Source organism: Sebastes fasciatus, chromosome 22 (assembly GCF_043250625.1).
Source record: "Sebastes fasciatus isolate fSebFas1 chromosome 22, fSebFas1.pri, whole genome shotgun sequence".
In the NCBI taxonomy this organism is placed as follows: domain Eukaryota; kingdom Metazoa; phylum Chordata; class Actinopteri; order Perciformes; family Sebastidae; genus Sebastes; species Sebastes fasciatus.
This window is the reverse complement of record NC_133816.1, coordinates 13,258,500-13,282,192: the sequence shown is the minus strand read 5'-3', so window position 1 is coordinate 13,282,192 and position 23,693 is coordinate 13,258,500. Positions and strand designations below refer to the sequence as shown.

The 23,693-nt window shown below is 39.3% G+C and overlaps 2 protein-coding genes across 3 annotated transcripts in view; one reads left to right on the top strand and one right to left on the bottom strand.

Annotated features, from left to right (window-relative positions):
- The first annotated feature begins 41 nt into the window (after positions 1–41).
- Positions 42–18,826, top strand: prkd4 (protein kinase D4). 2 transcript variants are annotated; one of them, XM_074624462.1, is made up of 20 exons: positions 42–196; positions 789–955; positions 4,325–4,463; positions 5,656–5,787; positions 5,935–6,089; positions 6,242–6,437; positions 7,533–7,616; positions 8,196–8,358; positions 8,699–8,822; positions 9,032–9,109; positions 9,321–9,534; positions 9,751–9,776; positions 9,873–9,945; positions 10,879–10,985; positions 11,063–11,224; positions 12,473–12,571; positions 12,646–12,913; positions 13,345–13,430; positions 14,484–14,649; positions 18,422–18,826. In XM_074624462.1, the coding sequence occupies exons 2-19, from the start codon at positions 800–802 to the stop codon at positions 14,634–14,636; spliced, it is 2,415 nt and encodes an 804-aa protein (XP_074480563.1). In that variant the 5' UTR covers positions 42–196; positions 789–799; the 3' UTR covers positions 14,637–14,649; positions 18,422–18,826. The 2 variants fall into 2 exon arrangements, with proteins under 2 accessions (XP_074480563.1, XP_074480562.1); XM_074624461.1 differs by having other exon boundaries at positions 64–196; positions 810–955.
- The window catches only part of actn3b (actinin alpha 3b), a 39,466-nt gene continuing 30,877 nt past the window's right edge, over positions 15,105–23,693 (bottom strand). Inside the window, exons 11-21 of the mRNA XM_074624460.1 lie at positions 23,386–23,533; positions 21,379–21,529; positions 20,357–20,465; positions 19,811–19,951; positions 19,365–19,547; positions 18,924–19,058; positions 18,278–18,457; positions 18,032–18,178; positions 17,692–17,757; positions 16,783–16,941; positions 15,105–16,243 (exon numbers count right to left, since the gene is read on the bottom strand). Coding sequence (XP_074480561.1) covers positions 16,085–16,243; positions 16,783–16,941; positions 17,692–17,757; positions 18,032–18,178; positions 18,278–18,457; positions 18,924–19,058; positions 19,365–19,547; positions 19,811–19,951; positions 20,357–20,465; positions 21,379–21,529; positions 23,386–23,533 — 1,578 coding nt within the window. The 3' untranslated portion in view covers positions 15,105–16,084. The remainder of the gene's footprint in view (positions 16,244–16,782; positions 16,942–17,691; positions 17,758–18,031; positions 18,179–18,277; positions 18,458–18,923; positions 19,059–19,364; positions 19,548–19,810; positions 19,952–20,356; positions 20,466–21,378; positions 21,530–23,385; positions 23,534–23,693) is intronic.

Sequence of the window (23,693 nt, the reverse complement as noted above, 5' to 3'; positions counted from 1 at the left end):
CGTACGCTGCACCATCACAGCTTTTCTCTGTAACTTCCTGTCTCATCGACAGCCGAGCCCCGCAAAGAGGAAACCAGACCCACCAGAGTGCATGTTGAGAATCTGCAGCGCGATGATCAGCTGTCACGATCATTGAGATGCAGTCCTGCCATTGTTGAGGTGCAAGATCGGAGCTTGAATGAACCAGGATTAGAAAGTAAGGTTACTTATGTTCAGTATCTTGAGTTGTAATATCAGAGTTTTTATTATGGTAAGAGGAAACAAAAACAAATGTTCAGATGTGACTCTTTATGTAGCTTAATATTTTGATCATAATACTGTATATTCATTTGTGTTGTGTAATATTTTCTCCACCAATCGGTGTTTAACATCAGTTTTTAGAGACAATAGGGTATTTGCTACTTAATAAAAACTGGTACAGAAGTTGGTAGACAACTGCTAATATGTAATAATAATAGATAATGACCATAACACAGTTTGAGATTGAATCTTATCAAAATCTTGGAATAATTTTACCTCCTGAAAGTTCATCTGTTGCTAAAAAAATACAAATTATTACCTCAACAGCTTTTTTTTTTTTTTTTTAGCAAATATCTAATCAAATGAACAGTATAGCCTATAATATGCTTTGTTTTGAGACACCAGGAGTTGATTTAGAAAAGAATATCAACTTTTTCTACATTGAACCTCAGTAGTTTTTTGTCTATTTTTATCAAAAACTCTAAAATCTGTACTTCACATTTCTTTATTCCTGTAATAATCCGTAAACTAATCCCATGTTGCCACAGGATCTTTCTCCATGTTCGCAGTGACTCCCTCCAGTCCCACCAGTCTCACGGCGCCGGCTCTGATCCAGTTCCAGCTCGGCCTGTTCAGGGAGGTGGTTCGAGTCCCCGCTAGCAACCTGAGCTATCGCCATGCCAAGAGGCTGGCTGCAGAGATCATAGAGCGCAAGGTAATCCTCACACTGGTGGTCCTGAAGCATTTTGAGGGAGTTACGCAGTAGATCAGAAATAAGCAGAGGAGCTTTTAAAGACCAGTGTGTAACATTTAGGGGGATCTATTAGCAGGAACGAATATGATATTAAGTACTTTTTCTTTAGTGTATAATCACCTTAAAATACAAATCCTTGTGTTTTCATTACCTTAGAATGAGCCGTTTGTATCTACATATGGAGCGGGTCCTCTTCATGGAGCCGGACGCTTTCACGTTTTTGCGTCGGCCACCGTAGTTCTCCTACACGCTTGGCACACGGGAGAAGTTTCAGTTGGTTGCAATCTGCAACCTCACTCACTAGATGCCGCCAGATCCTACACACTGCAGCTTTTTAAAGGGACATTTCACCGAAAATACTTATGAAAGATGCTATTGAGTTGCATTATGGGAACTGTAGGATCCAGTGTTTTTGGAGCCTGAAATTCAGGATATTTCGGAGACTTTGTCCTTATCGCCCAGGCCTAGTGTGACCAGAATATGTCTGGTTCAAATCCCAGATCTGCAGATAAAATCAGACTGAAAGATGTAATGATAATGATGGGATGTTCTTGGGGAATGGCACTCAACCCATAGCTGCTCCAGTGGAGATTTGCATGCTAAAAAAAGCATTATTAGTAATAAAACCTGTTTACTAGCTGGTGCTTCTATTGCACATCTGTGACTGAAAATGGTCTCTAACCCTTAACACAGTCCCACTTGGAAAATATTCAGTTGACGTGTCGAGACTCTCAGAGCAGTCAGGAAGTGGACTCTGAAAGGTCACCTTATGCATGAAGGAGGATTATGTAGGCTACTATGTGACGTGTTGCTTCTGCGTTGACTGATGCTGTGTTTGAAGGATGTCGTGGTGGTTTTAGCTCTAGTGTATCCCATTTACTAACACATCTGATTTTAACCCGCGTTTTAAAACAGGTCAAGTGTGAGTTTTAAAACCTTTTAAGCTATTGTTTCAAATTTATTAATTATCATCATACGCACAATTATAACAAAACAGTCGTTGGCAATGAAAATGTTGGATCTCGGGTTCCCTTCAACAATGCATTTAATTGAATACAGTTAAATTACAGGGCTAAAATATAGACATAAATGAAATATATAAGAAGTAATGATAATAATAATAAATTGTTTTGTAAAGCACCTTTCCAAACATAGTTACAAAGTGCTTTACATAAGTTAAAATAGTGCAAACATCAAGATAAAAACAATACAGAATAAAAACATAGGCCAAAATAAGATGTTGGAACATAAAACTTGTGTACAAAAAGTCAACAATAATGAAATTTAAAAACAAGGGATTGCTATAAAAAGGCCTTCCTGTAAAGGTAGGTTTTGAGGCGTGATTTAAAAGAAGAAACCGAGTTTACTAGCCTGAGTTCCTCCGGAAGGGAGTTCCACAGCTGTGTTACATTGACCCAATAAAAATGTATTCAAACCCTCCATTTCACATTTTTAAACCGTATGGTATATTTCTAAAAATAAAAAAAGCTGAGTCTTCTGTGAGAGTTTAAGAGAGGTTAACGGTGCATCGAAACTATACTTGAGGTTAAATAAAGATGTAGATGAAGTGCAGGTGTCGGTCTCAGCTGGTCTTCAGGCTGCCTTGGTTACAGCGACTCTGTGGTCGACGAGAGCAGCAAACTTTCCAACCACAACCCCCTCCTGTCTTACTCACACACACAAACACACACAGTCGGCATCGCTCATACCAGCGCTCCTTTCATCTTTGATCTTTTCTTTAGTTTCCAGGCAGCAGGTCAGCACGGCCTTATTGCACGGTTTTAGTGCGTTCACTGTACACAAGCCTGACTGCATGAGCGTGACACGTACTGGATATACATTATGTGTCACTGCTGGGAGAAAATTGTATGATTTCACAACAATACTTTTATATAATTTGATACCAAATGTTAGTGTAATCTTCTGGCTCTATCTAGGGGATTCAGAGTCCTTCAGTTCATGTTTAAACATAAAAATCACCAGATATTACCACTTTTTTTAAGGTAAATATGTTGATCATAGGAGAAGTGGACACAAATACTGTTAGGAATCGTTTGTTTTTTATAGAGATTAATGTAACTTTGTGGTAAATATTGAGCTGTAGTTTGTTTTGTATGATATTTCTTAAGTAAGTAGCCGTTTAATAAGCGGGATAATGTACAGCTAGCGGGTCATTGTTGTGAAATAAACCCCGACAGGGCGATGCAGGACCCCGACGTGAAGCGGAGGCTCGCTGTACATTATCGCTGACACATAGGTGATAGGTAAATCCCTTGAGTAGATTATCCTTCAAGGCTCTGATAGCCTGTGGAAAGAAACTCTTCCTCGGTCTCTGTGTGTGATTTGTGGCTTTATCTTATTTGTCCAGGTAGAATTAAAAGTATAGTAAGAATGTAATTTTAAAATCACTACAAGATTTAGCTGATGATGTTGCTGGTTGATTCTTTTTCTCTCTGTTCCTCCATTCCTCCTCGCTAACGCTGAACGCTGAAGCACAACTTACATCACTTACATTATCTTGAGAACCATTTCTCAGCCGTGCTGCACATTGCGGTGCGGTTTTTGTATCATCTTTGATCTCTTACTGTATCTACTGAGCGCATGAGACTGACTTCTTTTACTAGGTCATGGTTTGTGATGGTGAAAAGATTGTTCGATAATAATAATCTCTTTCTGTTTCTGCCACTCTAAATGTTGAACTTCTCAGCAGTTACACATTAGAGATTAAATGATTAATCAATTAGTTGTCAACAATTATCTGTGAGTGTTTTTTTAAGAAGAGTCTAAATTTTCTGATTCCAGCTTCTTAAATGTGAATATTTTCTGGTTTCTTCACTCCTCTTTGACAGTAGACTGAATATTTTTGAGTTGTGGACAAAACAAGACATTTGAGGATGTCACCTTGGGCTTTAGGAAACACTGATCGACATTTTTCACCATTTTCTGACATCTTATAGACCAAACAACTAATCGATTAATGGAGAAAATAATCACAGATTAATCGACAATGAAATTAACAACCCAATAACACATATTTACACCCATGTTTTTGATCCTCTGAAGCATACAAACACTTGAAACGGCAGGTTAGACTCTTATGTATGTCTCATTCCCTGCACCAGGTTTGCAAATAATGAAGTATCAAATTGATAAAGCCGACATGGAAATGTTACTCAGTATTATATAACATTTTTTATGTTTGTTTGAGATTTGGTGGAAAAAGTGATGAAGAGCTGTATATATATTTTCTGTACTAACATATGGAGGTCTATGTAAGAAGCTTTAGTTGTTTCTTGGCTTCAGACTCAACCTGTGACTGTGTGTGTTCAGGCTCCAGACTGCAGCGTGGTCGGCGTCGGAGAGAAGATTCTGCTGTTCAGACATCAGGCCGCCTCGGAGCAGCTGCTGCACCGCCTGACGGACTGCGACTCCCTGCAGGATGGAGACCTCATCGAGGTCATCGTCGCAGGTCAGTCGGCAGCTCAGAGCGCGAGGCTCAAATTCTAATGATCTTTCGGTTATTTATTCTTGTCAGATTCAAAGATGTTTTGTAAGATAACATAAAAAGTATCAGATCTGGATTTTAATGCTAGGCATCATGTTGCTACAGCAGCTATTTAAGAGGAATGGAAGTCTTATTTTGGAGGGAAACTCATCATAAATACTTTAAGGAGACAATTTTACAAATTAAAGGCCATGTGCTTGAATGCCTCTGATTATATTTATTTTAGTTTCCAGTATTTCTTGCTGGCATTGCTTTGCTCCCTCGGTCTGTTACCATTTCCACACAGGCCGTCAAGTTATCTGTGAGGTCCAGATTCAGTATGTCGTCACGCCAACAAGCATTACAAAGCTACTAAATGCTACCGTGAAGCTCACTCTGGCAGGTCACCCTCCTTACATACTATTCTACTGAGTTCTTGGCTGTGAAATACAAATATACTGCAAAAATAAATCCCATAAAGACCACAGGAAAAGCAACACTCTCCAAAGAACATGTTGCACTGCCATTTAAAAAAAAATAAAAAATGAAATGGCAGGAAGTAGTTTGATCACTGCAGAATAGAAACTGTACATATTTTTGACACAATGTGAATTAGGGGTGTCGAGATATACCAGTATAGACGATAACCGTGATATAATGTTAATAATACACATCGTGTAAATAATCCAGCGCCTCTTAAACCACGCTTTTGTACAGTTATGGTTACAAACTGTCTCTCAACATCCTACACTCGTAATTTGAGTGCAATTAATTTGCCAAAAAAGAGACAAAATGTTCAATAAACAAAGGTAAAGTTCTCTATACATTATCTAGAGCATTAATATAGCATTACTATTTGTAATGTCTACCTGAGCAGAGAATGAAGTCACTCTCCCTCTGTGTGTGTTGTAATCAGAGGTTGCATTTAAAAAAATATATATATATATATATATTGTATATTCCTAAAGCCCTTGCAAACAATTCATTTAAAAAAACAAAACAACAACAAGGATGCTCAAAACATGTTCAAATATGTAAAAGTTGATTTAGGACCAGAAAACAAACAGATGAGGTTGTAAACCAACTGTGTCAATGCAGATGTTTTTATTGTTGAATCCACCAGCGAAGGACAGATGTGAACCTTTCTACGACATATCTTTATTTTAAACTGACTCAGGATCAGCGTCAGTGACTGAGATGAGGATCCGCCCACACACCCTGGTGGTCCAGTCGTACCGGACTCCCACGTTCTGCCACCACTGTGGAGAGATGCTGTGGGGCCTCGTTCGACAGGGATTGAAATGTGACGGTAAAGCCACTCACTCACTCACTCGCCAGTAAATGTTGTGTAAAAAGTATATTTGTTGTTTTATTTGCCAGCATCTAATGTCACATTTTCAGTATCATGGATATAACTACAACTCCAGTCTCCTCCTCCACCTCTCCCCGTCTTCAGGTTGTGGATTAGACTTTCATAAACGTTGTGCTTTCCAGTTACCCAATGACTGTAGTCGAGCGCGGCGTCAGGTCAGCGCCAGCCTCTCCCTGTTTCCTCCCAGACGACCACGCACACACTCCCTGTCCAATCCGGCAGGAGGCAGTCTGGAAGAGGTAACAACATAAAAAAAAAAAGCTGTACCGAGTCACTTGAACCTGTTTTTTAAGGGCCTAAAATGACCCACTAATCACATATGTACGTATACTTTCAAGTAATATAAGATGATCTGTGCCACTGACGACTCTCGCCATCCGTCCTTCACCAGATCAGCATGTCCAAGCCCTCGTCCAGGCCTCCGTCCTGGGCGGAGGCCCCGGTCTGGCTGGGAATCGGGTACGGCGACGAGAGCAGGGCTCAGGTGCCTCACACCTTCCACATCCACAGCTACACCAAACCCACCGTGTGCCAGTACTGCCACCGGCTGCTCAAAGGGCTCTTCAGACAGGGGCTGCAGTGCTCAGGTGAGAGGGATGGAGGGCTTTCTGCTGGTCGGGTTAGATCAGGGGTCAGCAACCTTTACTATCAAAAGAGACATTTTAGGCAAAAATAATTTAAAAAAATCTGTCTGGAGCCGCAAAACATTTGAGTATTGTGATGAAGGTAACACAGTTTATAGTATATAAGTCTAATGCAGTGAGGGCCCAAGAGAGAATGCACTACGGAGAATTAGGGCCACATTGAGGGAAAAAATAATCTGAGATTTACAGAATAAAGTTTATGAGAAAAAAAAGTTGTAATATTACGAGAAAAAAAGAAAATAACTCGTAAAATTACTACTTTATATTATGACTTTATTCTCATAATACTACGACTTTTTTTCTCGTAAACCTATGACTTTATTCACGTAATATTATGACTTTATTCACGTAATATTATGACTTTATTCTCATAATATTATGACTTTATTTTTGTAATATTATGACTTTATTCACGTAATATTATGACTTTATTCACGTAATATTATGACTTTATTCTCATAATATTATGACTTTATTCACGTAATATTATGACTTTATTTTTGTAATATTATGACTTTATTCTCATAATATTATGACTTTATTCACGTAATATTATGACTTTATTCTCATAATACTATGACTTTATTCACGTAATATTATGACTTTATTTTCGTAATATTATGACGTTATTCTCGAAATCTCAGATTTTTTCTTTTTTGTCAATGTGGCCCTAATACTCCGTTGTACCGTCGTACCTTTAGACCTACAACAATGATAAATAAAATTGAAAATGCAAACAAAAAAACAGTGTTAGATGGTGTTTGAGTTGAAGGTTTTGCACTTTTTGGTCAGGAACTTCGTCCTATGGAGAGCTTATCTTTGTTACAGTTTTTTTAAAAATGATAATAAAAATAACACTTCAATTTATTCTAATTTCCCTGGATGCTTGTGTGTGTCTCAGAGCTCAGTCTGAAATGAAAATGAATCTTTAAATCACATTTATAAGTCAATTAATGGCTCTATTTATAAACCCTCATGATGTGACTGAGTGAGTTTCTCTGTGTTTCAACCTGCCACCTCTCGTCTCTTTCCTCTCAGACTGCAGGTTTAACTGCCATCGGCGCTGTGAGCTGCTCGTCCCCAGAGACTGTCCAGGAGAGAGGAGAGGCATCAACGGGGAAGGTAGGCAACCGGTCTCTGGAGGTCTGGTTTCTGTTCAGTATTCTGTCCCTGTAACTTCCTGTTAGATCTTGGCTCTTTGAAAAGGCCCCCGCTGCTCTGATGTTCCCATAAACCCCGCGATGACTCAGAGCTGATTCAGCCTCCAGCTCAACAGGATCTGATAGATTCAGGACTCATTTTAGATTCCCAGAAACATCATGTTCGTATCAGCAGTGATGATCATTAGTGATATGATGATTCAGGGTTTAGTTGTAATATGGTTATACTGTACCTGCTAAACATCAGCATGTTAGTTACTGACTTTAGCAACCTCTGTGCAGCCTCACATGGCGGTAAACATAGAAATAATACATTATTATTATTATTATTAACAACACTATTAATACAAAAATAATGATAATAATAATAATAATAATAAAAATAACACCAAATAGCAGTTTTCAGCATCTTTCTAGGATAGGAAAGGCCGTACTGGGGCAATGATAAAAGCTGTTTTAGTCACTGTAATTATAAGAAGTAAAATGTACCTCTGCATCTAGAACAATAGCCCTAACAATGAACATGATGTCACTTTCCCAGAATCCCCAGCAGTGGGTCACAGCTGCCCACCGGACCCAGGGGACAATGACTCAGTGCTCATCAGCACGACAACACTAGAAACCTCTGACGATGATGAGATGTCCACCGACGGAGACTCGATGACTGAGGCCAAGGAGGACGAGCTACCGCGAGAGCAGATGAGGTCAGAGGGTTGTTAATTTATTCTGATGATGTCATCCCCTTTTAAAGGTGACTCCGGTGTCCTGTTGGCACCAGGCGATGTCCTGATGATGTCAGACGGTTGAATCTGACTCATACACACTAAAACACTCATCTTTCCTGTTTTCCATCACTGGATTCATCTGCATGACAAACTTGGTTGTAGTCTGTGAACTTTGGGCGCTACTGTCACCGAGAGGCAGTTAGAAGATACTACAGGAGACAACTGCTCCGTCAGTGCAACGGAAAGGGACTTTAATTCAGTTTTTATCCCTAAATAAACCTGTTTCTCGTCTGTTTTTTGTCTTCCATCCCTCCATCAGTCCGTGTTTCAGCAGCAACATCCCTCTGATGAGGCTCGTCCAGTCGGTGCATCACTCGAAGAGGAGACCAGGTGGAGTCCTGAGAGAGGGATGGCTGCTGCATCACACCAGCACTGACACACTGGTGAAGACACACATACTTGCTTTTTACAGGTGGCAACCTCCGGGGTCTGAAAAGTGAAGCCAATGTGGAACAGAAAACTCAGTGTGTATATTGTATAAGAGATGACTCTTAAATGTATTGGTGTGATTGGGACATACCGAAAGGAACTGCAGATGAATAAAATAAGATAAACTTGATATAACTTTAATTTCTGTGGTGTGTTCTCCCAGAGGAAGCGTCATTACTGGATCTTGGACTGGAAGAGCATCACTCTGTACCAGAACGAGAGCAGCACCAAGTACTACAAGGTACAACTCGTGACCAACAAACACTTCTGTGATACACTGTGATTTCATTTAGTATGATCTTCAGTTTTATCACATAAATATCATATAATAACTATGAACATAAAGTTTACAGAGACCAGGGTGAGCATAACGGACACTAAGAACAATGTTTAAAATAAACGCAGATCATCGTGTATTTTATTTCTGAACATCTCTCTGGTTTCTCCTGCAGGAGATCAGTCTGTCTGAGGTGCTGCAGGTCCGAGGCCCCGCCCACCTCTCCGTGCCCTCGTTGCCAGGCAACAGCGCCCACTCCTTGGAGGTGGTGACAGCCTCCCTGGTGTACTTCGTGGTGGCCGGAGAGAACGGGCCGGCCTGGGAGAGCGCCATCCGCCAGGCTCTGATGCCGGTGCAGAGCAGCAGAGGACACGGCGAGGAGCACCACGGTGAGTGGATTATTATTGGATGTAAAGGAAAACATGCAGAGTTTATGTAACCCAAGTGTGATGAGCTCAATGTGGGCGTTGGAACATATCAGGGTTATACAACAAATATGCTTATTAATAGACAACTTCCAAACAAGCATGAATCAGAGATGTTAGACAATAACTGCTTATTAACATCATCTCGTTTCTGTGTGAATGAATCTGTTCTGATTACAGATGAAGATTCACGCAGAGACAGCTCGGTAAGCATCAACTCCATACTGTCGGATTTATAATGAATCACAGTGAACTTGTTCTTCCTACCGCAGTGTTAAAGTGTGTGTTGATGTGTGTTTCAGGACATCAGCACGGTGTATCAGATCTCCACAGACGAGGTGCTGGGCTCAGGACAGTTTGGAGTGGTCTACAAAGGTGAGCACATTGTTAAATTATTACTATATAATGGTTAGATATTTAGCATAAGAATGTTTTTTTAATATTCTTGGGAGGTTTGCAGTCGAGGCAAAGATGAAAATGTCAACGCTTTACTTTATTGCTCCCTAATTTACTAATAATTTAGAAAAAGTTTTAGTTATTTAATTAAATTAATTATTATTTTATTTATTATTTTGTTAGCAGTTGTTGATTTCTAGAAGAATTTCCTTGAAAGACTCATTTTAAACCCCGTAAACAATCATTTATTCTTGATTTATTATCGTCATTCTTCATATATGTTCATAATCAGTACTCAGGTCTTTTACTTAAGTAAAAGTAATAATACCACAGTGTAAAAATACTCTGTTACAAATACAAGTCCTGCATTCAAAATATTACTTGAATAAAAGTACAAAAGTATTAGAATAAAAATATACTATTAACAGTACTTACTATTATGCAGAATGGCCCAGGTCAGAATAATAGATATTATATTATTGGATTATAATGAATGATGCATTACTGTTTACATCACATTATTATTGCTGTAAACTTACTTAGTTACATAACTGTTCATAATTCATTCAGTCACATTTTTGGGCTTATGTGTGTTGAATAAAAGACTTAAGGAGGCAATTCATTGGAATTAATTAATTAGATGTGTGCTAATTGACCACTGTCTCTAATTACACTAATTGCAGGATACTTTTTAGGAATTTTTCCAGGAAATTAAAGGTACAGTGTGTAGCATTTAGTGGGATCTATTGGCAGAAATGTAATATAATATTAATAAGTATGTTTTCTTCAGTGTGTAATCACCTGAAATGAAGAATCTTGTTTTCGTTAGCTTAGAATGAGCCATTTACTGTATATCTACAGATGAGAGAGAGAGACTAAAGTTATATAAGTGACTTATTTGTCATTCCTCAGGTACTCACAGGAAGTCGGGTCGGCCAGTCGCCATCAAAGTCATCGACAAGACGCGCTTCCCCAACAAACAAGAGCGACAGCTGAGGAACGAAGTGGCCATCCTGCAGGTACTGATTCATGATTTAGCTCTCTATATTCATTATGAGATTATTTTCTGTAACATCTAATACGTTATGTTGCCCAGAATCTGTCCCACCTCGGTGTGGTCCTGTTGGAGGGGATGTTCGAGACGGTGGAGTACGTATTCGTCGTCATGGAGAAGCTCCACGGAGACATGCTGGAGATCATTCTGTCCAGCGAGAGAGGCCGACTCCCTGAACGCAACACCCGCTTCCTGGTCACGCAGGTAAGATCGCTTTCCCATCATTACATACTCTGGAGCTCTTTTTAAATTATGCTAATTTTATTACACAGCGGTTCCCAACCTACAGGTCAGGACGCCACAAAGGGTCAAAAGATAAAGCTGAGGGGTCATGAGATGGGTAATAAGGTGAAAAAAAAATTGTATTCGGATGTTTTTTCCTGACATATTGCAGATTTTTGATTTTCCGGACTCTAAAAACTATTCAAATTAAACAGTCTGAGAAGGGAACATTACTCTTTGGTTAAACCATAGACTGTATATAAGAAGTGGACATAATCACCATGACGTCACCCATTAGTTGGTGGACTGCCGTTTTGAAGGGTCGTGTCTAGAAGGTAACCCGCAAATTGCGGAAACTGGGAAAAACGTACCTATCCTAACCCTCACCATCTCGCGAGAGTTTCGCAATTTGTGTCTGACCATCTATCCACGACCGTTTTGAAGCCACGAGATCGGCATTTTGGCTGTTGCCATCTTGGTTTTTTGCAACCAGAAGTGACACGAGAGGGTGGAGCTAAGCACAACCGAACGACCGATTTTTAGGCCACCAAAATGTTACAATAAACTTTCATGAACTGAAAACGCACTGTGAAAGGGTTAAGCCAGGTAACTCCTAGACTGGACAACACCGTGGTAGCGACCTGTCAATCACAAGGTAGCCACGCCTTAAAGCATCCCCTGCTTTATGGTCGATTTGACTCTAAATGGGACCATCATTTACCAAATGAACATCATGCTGTATTGAAGAAGACCTGAAACTAGCGATTGAGACCATAAACTCATGTTTACAATGTTTACTGAGGTAATAAATCAAGTGAAGCTCATTTTCTCATAGACTTCTATACAATCAGACTTCTTTTTGCAACCAGAGGAGTCGCCCCCTGCTGGCTATTAGAAAGAATGCAAGTTTAAGGCACTTCAGCATTGGCTTCACTTTTCAGACCCGGAGTATTTGAAATGTATTTATTTATCTTTTACCAAACAAAAAGATATATACAGTTATAGCCAGATTTTGTTCTTGTTTGTCCCAGTTTAAGCCCTTTTTTTTTTAAGTCAGATTTTAAGTTTCATCCAAAAATCAGCAAGTTGTTTTAGTCCCCACTCTTTCAGGCCGCCCCTCAGCCATGAAAATGGGAATGTTTTGACCTTCTGCATAAATAAAGCTTTAAAATGATGTATATTATACTATTACTCATTGTCATACTCATGTTTTTGCCCTCTGTGTTGCAGATACTTGAGGCTCTGCGGTATCTGCATTTCAAACACATCGCCCACTGTGACCTTAAACCCGAGAACGTCCTGCTGGCCTCTGCCGACCCGTTCCCTCAGGTGGGATTTTCTCATTGTTTTGTACGACGTGTTTTAAAGCACCAGTTGTCTCAACATCCACTCTGTGTTTAAAGGTGAAGCTGTGCGACTTCGGCTTCGCCCGCATCATCGGCGAGAAGTCTTTCCGCCGCTCGGTCGTGGGCACGCCGGCCTACCTGGCGCCCGAGGTGATCAGCAGCAGCGGCTACAACCGCTCTCTGGACATGTGGTCCGTGGGCGTCATCATGTACGTGAGCCTGAGCGGCACGTTCCCCTTCAACGAGGACGAGGACATCCGACAGCAGATCACCAACGCCGCCTTCATGTACCCACGGCAACCGTGGGCCTCCATCTCACTGGAGGGTAAGGATGGTTTCTATTTCGTTATGAAAACTTATCCTGTGACACTTTCTGACCATGGACGCAATTCAAATGTCAGATTGTCCTTGAATGCATCATCAAGGAGAGTTAATGTTGTTACCTGCTGGCAACTGCATTATTATGTAACAGATGACTAAATGTTCAGTTATGAATTACTCTACTGTACTTACCGCAGGTAAATTTAAAGTTTCATTCATTCATCACTGTAAAGATATACTGGATATATTATATTTTAACTCATTAACATTAGTTTTTCTTTAATTTTTAAGTGTCTTAAAGGTTAAAATAAATCCCCTTATTCCACACTACCTGTCAGCATCGCATGTATTTCCTCCTGTTGGCCACCGGGTGTCTCCAGTGGACAACTTTTAAACCATTTGGAGTAAATCCTCTCTGTCTCTTTTCATCTCCAGCTGTGAGTCTCATTAATAACCTGCTGCAGGTGTCGGTCAGACGCAGGTTCAGTGTGGGGAAAACACTGGGACACCCCTGGCTGCAGGTGAGAAATCTGTTACAGCTGTTTCTAGTTTGATATGAGCAGGATTATAGAAGTGGCTCTGTTGAGAAGCTGGTCCATCAGCACAGTTTTCACCCATCCTACAAATGTTAGTCAAGAAGAAATAACATTTAGTTTTTTTTAGTCTTAATTGGAATATTGAGTTCTTTAGTTTATAGAAATAATCATGGTCGGTATGCAATAACCCCTCCCATCGATAAAGACATACTGTATGCTTCTTAGATTTGATGTTATTTTCACTGACCATTACATGTTTTCTATCTAATTTTCTGTGATTGTGTTGCATATCTAAATTTTAGTAAGTCATTGCAGAAGAACATACTTAAAATGTTCCTAATGTATTAATATTGGACCATTTCAATGTACACCAACTGGACATAATATACTATGACTTCTTACTTTTTTTGACATACTATATGACTATTACTTTTTTACATACTATACTATGCGATTTAAATATTTTTTATGACAAACTGTTACTTTTTATTACTTTTTTTTTTACATACTATACTATGACATTTAAAGTACATTTTATTACTTTTTTGGACAAACTATACTATGACTTTTTAAGGACTTTTTGTCAATATAATATACTATGATTTTATATTACTTATTTTGACATGCTATACTACATTTAAATACTTTTTATGACATACCATGACTTTGTTACTTTTTTCGACATACTGTACTAGGACTATTACTTTTTTTTTTACATACTATACTATGACATTTCAGTACTTTTTATAACATACTATACTTTTACTTTTTATAACTTTTACATACTATACTATGAAATTAAAGTACTTTTTATTACTTTTTTTTTACTATGACATTTAAGTTATTTTTATGACATATTATACTGTTACTTTTTTTGGACATTTAAGTATTTTTCATGACATACTATACTAGTATTTTACATTTTTATATTTGACGATAGGGTGGCGTACAGACAAAACGAAGGCATATTGTTCTACTGGCAAAAATGTTATGTTATATTAAGAAAAATGTAACTGAAATCCCTCCTCCCTCCTGCAGGACTTCGAGCTGTGGTGTGACCTCAGGGAGTTCGAGCAGCGGATGGGCTGCATGTATCTGACGCACCGCGGGGACGAGGAGCGTTGGACACGCTACGCCCAAGAGAGAGGCCTGGACTTCCCATCCCACCTCTGCTTTGACCCCGACATGTGACCTCAGCAAAAAGGTCAGACACTTTTCTAGTTTGTACAGCTGAGATAAAAGAGAGGAGGCTCAAAAACATCCTGAATTTGTCAATCAGCAGTGAACCAAATATCTTTGTTGTTACTCATGTCTGCTATTACACATGTAGTATTTACGGAGGTAATAAGAAAAAAACAACACAACTGCTGTTTAGTAATATAATTTTCCTTTTTTATTCCAAGTTGAGGTTTTTTAAAATGTAACTGTGTGAAAGTGAGTTTTTGCAGCATGAGTTGAGGAGGAGAATGGAGCACGTGAAATTAAAATATCATCGTACATACGGAGGAGCCGACTCGCACTGATTTATCATGACCGACCTGTCAATGGGACCAAAACCCTATTTGCTTTTCGTCACTGACATAGGCCTGCTATGGTCCCACATACAGTATCGATTCTTCTTATTTAGTCCATAACTTTCCTGATGCCCTGTTGTCTCTCTCTCTCTCTCTCTCTCTTTGTGTGTCCCTACTCCATGACGTTAAAAAAAAAAAAAAAAATGCATGTTTAGATGTTAAATTTAGCTGAAATACATTCAAACTAAATGTGGAGAGAGGTGTGTGGGATCGGTCTTTCTGTCTTCGTTCTAAAGTCCCCATCCAGCCATGGCCCACTCTTCGTCTATATTTACGTGCTCCCATTCTCCCTCCGCTTGTTCCTGAGCTTTTTAAGATCTTCAGGTTAAATTAACTTAGCTTTGCTAACATTCAGGTTTCACAGTGCTGTGGTATTTTTTTTTTTTTTAACAGAGTGAGTTTTTTCAGTATTAGACTGGCTTCGTTACATCATAGCACCTGACCTGCTTTGCTCCTCTGCTGACTGAAATGTTCCTACCGTTTTTTTGTATGATTTAAGGAAGAGGTCAGAGACTCACAAAGACAGCGTTTTCTAAACTTCAACATAGCATGCATCTGCACAAATACACAACCAACCAAGCCAACTGACCATCCAGCTTTTTTCATCACGTTTTCTTCTTTAATTACCCTTCTACAAAAAAAATATGTCATCTGAGAGAGAGGAGGGAGAGCAGGAGGCTTTGCTCAACTCTTCTTCTTTATTCTAACTGACTCTCACCCTCATTACCTCCTTCTGTTTAACGTCTCCTAAAGGCAGGTATGGTATATGTATGCTGCTTACATAATTCAGTGCAATACCCGGCACATTCCTGGCTTTTAAAAGGCACTCTGAGGGCCGGTCCAAACACAGCTTCTAAGGTTCGAGCAAAGCCTTCTCCTCTCCCCGTCTCTGGGCAGTGTTTTTTGGGCATGTTGAGAGGGAAGGGGAGAAAGTTAAGATTTGAAAGAGGAAAAACTGATAGTATAGAAGGACAGTGGAAGGGGTTTAAATCGCTCTCTCCACATAGGAGAAATAGTAGGAGCTGGGAAGAAGGGATAGGAGGAGGTGAAGAGAAGCAGCTTTGTTTATAAGTCGCTCTCTCCGTAGAGGGCGCTGGAGAAGGAGATGTAGTCCAGGGCGCCGGTGGTGCCATCGGATCCGATGTACCTGGTCATGCGGCTGATGCAGTACTCGGCTTGCTCTGGCGGCAGCTCCCTGCGCAGTTCGTCCATCGTGATGTAGTTCTGGAGGAGAGAGAGGGAGGCAGGGTGTGATTAGTATTGGACCATCGCACAAAGACCGCTGACTAAATTAATACTTTGGCGCTGATTTTGAAACTAAACCTGCATTTCCACACAATTCAAATTTTGCAACCTAAATACTTGACATTTTTATTGATAACCAATAGGGATGCACTGTTCCGACTTTTTCAGTCCCGATACCGAGTACCGATCTGATACCAGTGTTTAATTAATAAGATGCCTCGCTGTGTGGAAGTGACTGGGATCATTCTTTTATGTGTAAGGCAACATCAGGTTGGGCCTAGTGGTGAGGTTGGGCTAGTGTAGTCTGGCCTAGTGTTGAGGTTGAGGTTGCGCAAGTGTAGTTAGGCCTAGTGGTGAGGTTGAGGTTGCGCAAGTGTAGTTAGGCCTAGTGGTGAGGTTGCATAAGTGTAGTGGTGAGGTTTTGAAGTGTAGTCGGGCGTACTGGTGAGGTTGCGTAGGCGTAGTCTGGCCTAGTGGTGAGGTTAGGTAAAGGCTAACAGCTGTATGTGTGTGCTTACCTTGTCTGAAGCCAGTATCTTGAAGGAGGCCATGACTTGTTCTGCAGTGTCGGTCTCAGCGGTCTCGCGGGTCATGAAGTCGATAAAGGCCTGGAAGGTCACCACGCCTGTGTTGTTGGGGTCCACCAGGGTCATGATGCGAGCAAATTCCACCTCGCCCTATCAGAGAGAAAAGGATTACTTTACTATACTGTTACACGATGACGTTTTTTTGACATACTAAACTAGCGCTGTATTCGAAAACCACCTACTAGATACTACTGACGAACGCAGTATGTGGTGCAGTATGTGGTGCAGTATATACTGCGTTCCTCAGTAGTATGCAGTATGAAACTGTTGAATCAAACAATAAAAGAAGCTCTTAAAGCACTGGACAAAAAAACAAAACTCATACCACTATTGAAATATTATCAAAAAATACAACTTATTGAATTTTTGTTGTTTATGACCAATGTTTGTTAATTCTATAAGATACTGCATGGTTTAGTTTTACCTACGCCCACAGGTGATTGTGAAACTTTTCAACACTAAAAAAGCAGAGAACTACAGGTTCCTGTTCATTTTATAATGGACATTTGTGTGTATGACTTTTTTCAACATACCATACCGTTATTTATTTTTTTACTTTTTTCCCAACATACCATACTAGGACTTATTTTTTTACATAATTAATTCACTAGGACTTTTTTCTACCTACTATACTGTGAATTATTTTTAAATTTTTTCCTACATACTATACTATAAGGTTTTATGATCCTTTTTTTTCAACATATACCATTGTTTTTATGACATACTATAATATGACTGTTTTTTTCTTATAAAAAATTAAACTAACATCAACTTTTAACAAGTCCAGTTTTACTCACTATTAAAGCAATTATGTCATGAAAATGTATATGTTGCACTAACCAGATCGTAACCCATGGAGATGAGGCAGGCACGGAAGTCGTCTGGGTCCATCATGCCGTTTCTCTTCTGCAAAGGAAAAACACAATTGTGTAAAAGATTAGATATAAAAAGACAAAATCCCTGATGCAGCTCCTACAACCATAGTATAATAATATAATTAATATGATTTAATTAATTTAATGAGTATCGAGCATTAACTGAAGTCCCATGATCTTGAGTTTATTCTTTTTTTTTTTTAAAAACATAGTATCCTGCTATTATGCACGCCATTACTGAATACAATTTACACAAAGGCCACATATAGTTAAAAATTCCTTTTCAATGTCAGTGAACGCCTCACCCTGTCGAAGTGGTTGAAGGAGGCCCTGAACTCGTTGAGCTGTTCCTGGCTGATGCCCTTGGCGTCGCGGGTCAGGATCTGGTTCTCCACCTCGTTGATGGTTCTGGCGATGGTGGTGAGCAGCTGTTCCCAGCCCACACGCACGTGCTGCAGTGGTGGAGGAAATAGGAGGTAGAGAAAATGCACTTTAAACCAAGAAACAAGAGGTTTAGCCTATCGTCACGGCTGCAGCGAAGTCCACCGTACCTCCATGGTGTAGTTGGTGTGCTTGTTGTCGAAGATGAGGGACTCCTGGCTGAGCTGGTGGTCTCCCTCCAGCTTGTCGATGTTGGATTTGTAGTTGATGATGTTCTGCTCGTACTGCTTCAGGCTGTTCATTTGTTCCTCCAGGGAGCCGGCGATGTCCACGGACACGTGGCTGATCTCCTGCAGGAGTACAGAGACAGGAAACGGGGAGGAGAATGAGAACGACAAGTCCTGAGACGGAGAAGATTTGATTTGATATCTTCGCGGTCACGAGCAGCACGTTAAAATGTATTTGTTTTCTACATGAAAATCCTCTTTTATAACAGGTGTATATAGATAAATCTATTTTTATGTACTGCTCATTAGTTTCTCATCTGTTCAATTTATAAATGAGCAATCATATGTATAAATTGACAATTACAAATTCAAAGGAGCATATCTTTAAATAATCCCAATACTGTTTATATTTTACTGTTTTGTTACCTTTTTATACTTGTGTCATCATTGTATTATAAAAAGTCTAATTCTTAAATAAATGCCTTTATTGTATTTTGGCGACTACAGAGATTATTTTCATCTCGCACAAGTTAAACTGCAGTTTCCTTTTCTACCTCTGACGGTCTGTAGTGTTTCAGTAACACCGTACCTCCATCTTGGTTTGAATCCAGGGTCCGATGATGTTGGCCTGGGCGGCAAACTGGCGCCTCAGTCTCTCGTTGGCCTGCTGTCTGGCCACCTCCTCCTGGAGCATTTGGTCTCTGAGGGGAACGAAGTGCTTCACCTGCAGGCGGAGAAATGAAATGCACAGTCGCGAGAATAATTTGACCAATACATTTAGCTGCGAATGACGGCTCTTTCACAACATGTAACCAAGATACCAAAAGATGAGTTGTTTGTAAATTTCAGCACAGTGCGTCCGAAAAGATACATACAACTGTTTATTCACACAAAAGCATGTTGAACGATAGTACACCTGTTGTGCATAGTGCCAGAAATAATCAGAAATAAATGATCTATAATAATGATAAATCAGTTATTTCCCTCCAATCCCACATGGTGATTTTTAGGTGTGTTTGATTTGACTCACAGTGTCCCACTTAGTGCTGATGTCCTGGGTGGAGAGGTTGGTGTAAGGGTTGATTCCGGACAGCTTGATGCCGTAGGTCTGGGCGATCTTCAGGATCTCGTTGTGGATGCCCATGGTGGCCATGCGCTCCTTGTCGGCCTCGGGCAGAGTGGCCTTGAACTGGTCGTGAGCGGTGATCAGACTCTAAAGACAGATTAGATCATGACTGATTAACATAGAGGCCAGGGAAACATTCTCCAGACCTTCATCTACCAGTGTTTCCCATTTACAGAATTTGTTTTTTCTTTATTCTCATAATATTACAACTTTTTTTCTCGTAAACCTATGACTTTATTATTATAATCTCACATTTATTTATTTTTCCTCAATGTGGCTATAATACTCCGTCGTAGATTACAAATAAGACACATACTGAAAATACATTAAATATATATAGCTGGCTGTACCTGGATCTCCTCAATGCTGTGGACAATGAACATGTCCTGCAGGTCCTCCATGGCTCCGTCCATCCAGTTGTTGAAGGGCGCCGCCCTCTTGGCAAACTCCAGGTACAGCTGGTCAATAGTCTCCCACAGCTTCTCCACACGCTACAGACACACAGAGAGGTAAGGGTTATTTATACTGGAACTTGTGATCATGTGGCATTTCTTCTGTCACCTGATTGTATTTTGGTATATGAAGAACCCATTTACGACTGTAACTACTATGTAAGGGATAATGTACAGCCAGCCGGTCATTGTTGTGAAATAAACCGCATCGCCCTGAAGGGGTTTATTTCACAACAATGACCCGCTAGCTGTACATTATCCCACTTATTACACGGCTACTTACTTAAGAAATCAATAATTTGACACAAATATTATCCGCTAGAGTCTGACATCAGAACTGCGCCCATAGCAACAGTCTGCTATAAAGAAATAACAGACCGTAGAGTATTCAACAAAGCCGTGTAATAAGCTGCCATAATGTTATGCGAGTGTTTCAGGTTGTACCTCCAGTGCGTCCCTCCTCTTCTGGGTGAGGGTGCCCAGGTTGTCCCACTGGTCACAGATGCCCTGGCAGCGGCCGTTGACTGTGGCAGCATCGTGGTAGTCCAGCTCACTGGAGGAGACAACAGCGAAATATACAATAAACTATAAACACAGTACAATTAATCATCTAAACCCATAACAAATTGAATAGACTGACAAATGTGGTCAAACTTACATCTAATGTATATTTATAATGTTTCAGTTACTTTCCAAAATTAGTCCATTTCATCCATCCATTACTTGTTACCTCATTGTAATTATAAAACATTATGTCATCAATATAAGGTAAACTCAAACTTTTTCAGGAAAAAGATATCAGGAAATTTACTGCCGAGTTATGAACAAAATACGGCTTCGATACCTGCCACCTATTTAAAGGCTCTGACAAACTATTCCCAAAAGATCTGGAATCATACTACATTAGAATATTTAATGCCATTACATGTACTGTATTTCTACCCTATTCTGCCTTTGAGGGGTCATCTGAGAACATTTCTGAGTATATAATATCTGCTTTAGAAGTAATGAACGAGAAGTTATGTGTGGCACGCATACATATTCAGCATTAGGGTTCTGAACATTGCATCAAAGAGATCATATCAAAACTATCTGTGAGAAAAAAAAGCCCAGAGGAGTGGTGAGGAATAAGGAAATAGTGAGATCAGAGGTTTCTGCTCTTTCATGAACCATCCTTTCATCTTTTTATCCCTCTCATTAACATGCTTTTCCACTCATTCCCACTTTTGTTCTTCACTGTATTCATTAAGAGTCCTGAAACACTTACTCACTTTTTCCTCTCCTGTCCTACAGTTTCCATATAAGCCCTCAATCTAAGTAGAAAGCCCACCTCTATTACACTGATATAATACTAAATTAAACCCTAAACTGCCCCAAAAAGATGAACAAAAATCTCCATTTTCCCAGCCCATTTATACAGTTTAACCCTCACTCCCAGCCTCCCTCTCTCTGTCCGGGCGTCTTACTTCAGCTCCTGGGCGATGGCAGCGATCTGCTCCACTCTGTCCTGGTGAGCGGCAAGGTCGCTCTCGAACGCCTCGTGCTTCCTCATCAGGGCTCTGATCTCCATCAGCGAGGCCGACTCGTAGTCCTTCTGGGACAGCAGGTCCTCCTTACCTGCAACACACACGTTTGATCTGCATTTTACTGCATGATCCTCAAAGACTACAAGCGTTTACATTCACACAGCTCTCCCTTTAGCTCGACCTCTAATCTTTGTCTTCATTCTACCGCAATCACTGTAGGATTTTTATTATCCCCATTAATCACTACACATAGTTGTATTACTCTATATCAAGAGTTCCCAAACTTTTGATGACTTGGTGCCAATTAAGGGAGCCAGCATAAGATCGAGGGCCACACAGGAAGAGTGCACACATGAAACAAAATATCTTTTCCATCTCACTTGCCCATTAAACTGTCCAGCTGTCCACTGAAATCTTTAACTTTAGCCAACAGCACTAGCATTGATGACAGAACGTAGTTTCTGCAACATTCCTAACCTGTCAGACACTTGTTAGTGGGGGCAGAGTTTGATACAGTAATTGTGTAGTGTATTAAATGTAAGCTATTGAAAGCGAAAGTAATTAAATGGAACGCGGATGATTAAAGTATAATGTATGCATTGCATTGTGACATTTATGATATAGTATACTATGACTTTTATTTATAACATTTATTTTCAATGACATAATATTTACATACTATACTATGGCTTTAAGAGATTTTTAATGACGTACTATAAACATTTTTCATGAATTTTTTATGACACTACTACGATTTTTTGTTGACATGCTATATACTATGACATGACCTTTTTTATTTATTTATTTTTTATGACGTACTGTACTATGAAATTTTTTGTGACAACTTTTTGGCATGGCATACTATAAAAACATTTTTTTTTACATTTTTATGGCATAATATAATTTTATTTCATTTTTATGACAAACTACACTGACTTTTTCGATATATTGCCTATAGTATGATTTTGTTTTTTATGGCACACTATACTGACATTTATTTGAAATACTATACTGACTCTTTTTACTTCTTTATTCAACATACTGAAGTATGACTCTTAGGACTCTTTCTTCTACATACTACACTGCCATTTCTTTTTTTTTTTTTTTTAGACATTCTATACTATGACTTTTTGGGATTTATTTTGAAATACTATGCTATGACATTGAGTTACTATATTATAGCGTTATGACTATTTTTTAACATTGTATCCTACAACTTTTTTTTACTTTTTCCAAAACACTACGTCTTTTTTCACTTTTTTTGATATGCTACACTGACTTTTTTTTTTTTAACTTTTTCGACATACTGTACTATGACTTTTTGCATATTATACAACAAAAATCTTTTCAGAAAAAATAAATCATAGTAAAGTATGTCAACAAAATAAAAATAAATCATAGTACACTATGTCGAAGAAATAAGTCATAGAATAGTATGTCGAAAAAAATTATAGTATAGTATGTCGAAAAAATCATAGTATAATATGTCGATAAAGTCATAGTATAGTATGTAAATTTTTTTAAAAAAAGTCATAGTATAGTATGTTGAAAAAAGTCAGTTTAGTATGTTGAAAAAAAGTCATAGTATAATATGGCGACAAAATAAAAAGTCATAGTATAGTATGTCGAAAAACTTTAAAAAGTCATAGTATAGTATATTAAAAAAATTATTTTAAAGTCATATTAAAGTATGTCGAAAAAAAGTCATAGTATAGTATTATAGTATACATTACGCCTTGAACTTTGACCCTCATCTTGCCACTAGTTGCCATGCAATCAGTAGCTTTCTATAAGCTGTCATTCCTAATTTGATGCCAAGTGGTGTATTAACTGTAAGCTATTGTAAGTGAAAGTATTGCATTAAAAAATCTGAGTTTAACACATATGTACGCACATGTTTCGAGTTTCCTAGAAATTATGTTTATCACACCTTTCTGTCGTCCGTACCTCCAGTCCAGGACTCATGCATAGAGCACTTCTGCTTGAACTTCTCAGCCAGGTGATCGAGTCTCTCCAGGCGGCGGATCTCGGTCAGCAGCCACTCCTCATAGCCCTTCTCCACCCCATCCAGACCTTTCCAGGCATTGGCGATATCCTGGAGGAGAGAGAGAGGCTTTATCATCTCTTTGAGAACAAGGATTTCTAATTGTTCTTTTGACACAATTGAGTGTTGTGAATAAAGAAATGTATGCATTGAGAAATCATAATGAGTACTTGATTATTTGCAAATGAAGGGCAGGTTCTAGTTGGATTTC

What these genes read in the sequence shown, in the direction of transcription:
- prkd4 (XM_074624462.1), top strand. Translation starts at nt 800, where the DNA reads ATGTTCGCAGTGACTCCCTCCAGTCCCACCAGTCTCACGGCGCCGGCT. An exon ending in CAGAGATCATAGAGCGCAAG is followed by an intron (nt 956 to 4,324) that starts GTAATCCTCACA and finishes GTGTGTGTTCAG; the next exon opens with GCTCCAGACTGCAGCGTGGT. An exon ending in CTGCCGACCCGTTCCCTCAG is followed by an intron (nt 12,572 to 12,645) that starts GTGGGATTTTCT and finishes CTGTGTTTAAAG; the next exon opens with GTGAAGCTGTGCGACTTCGG.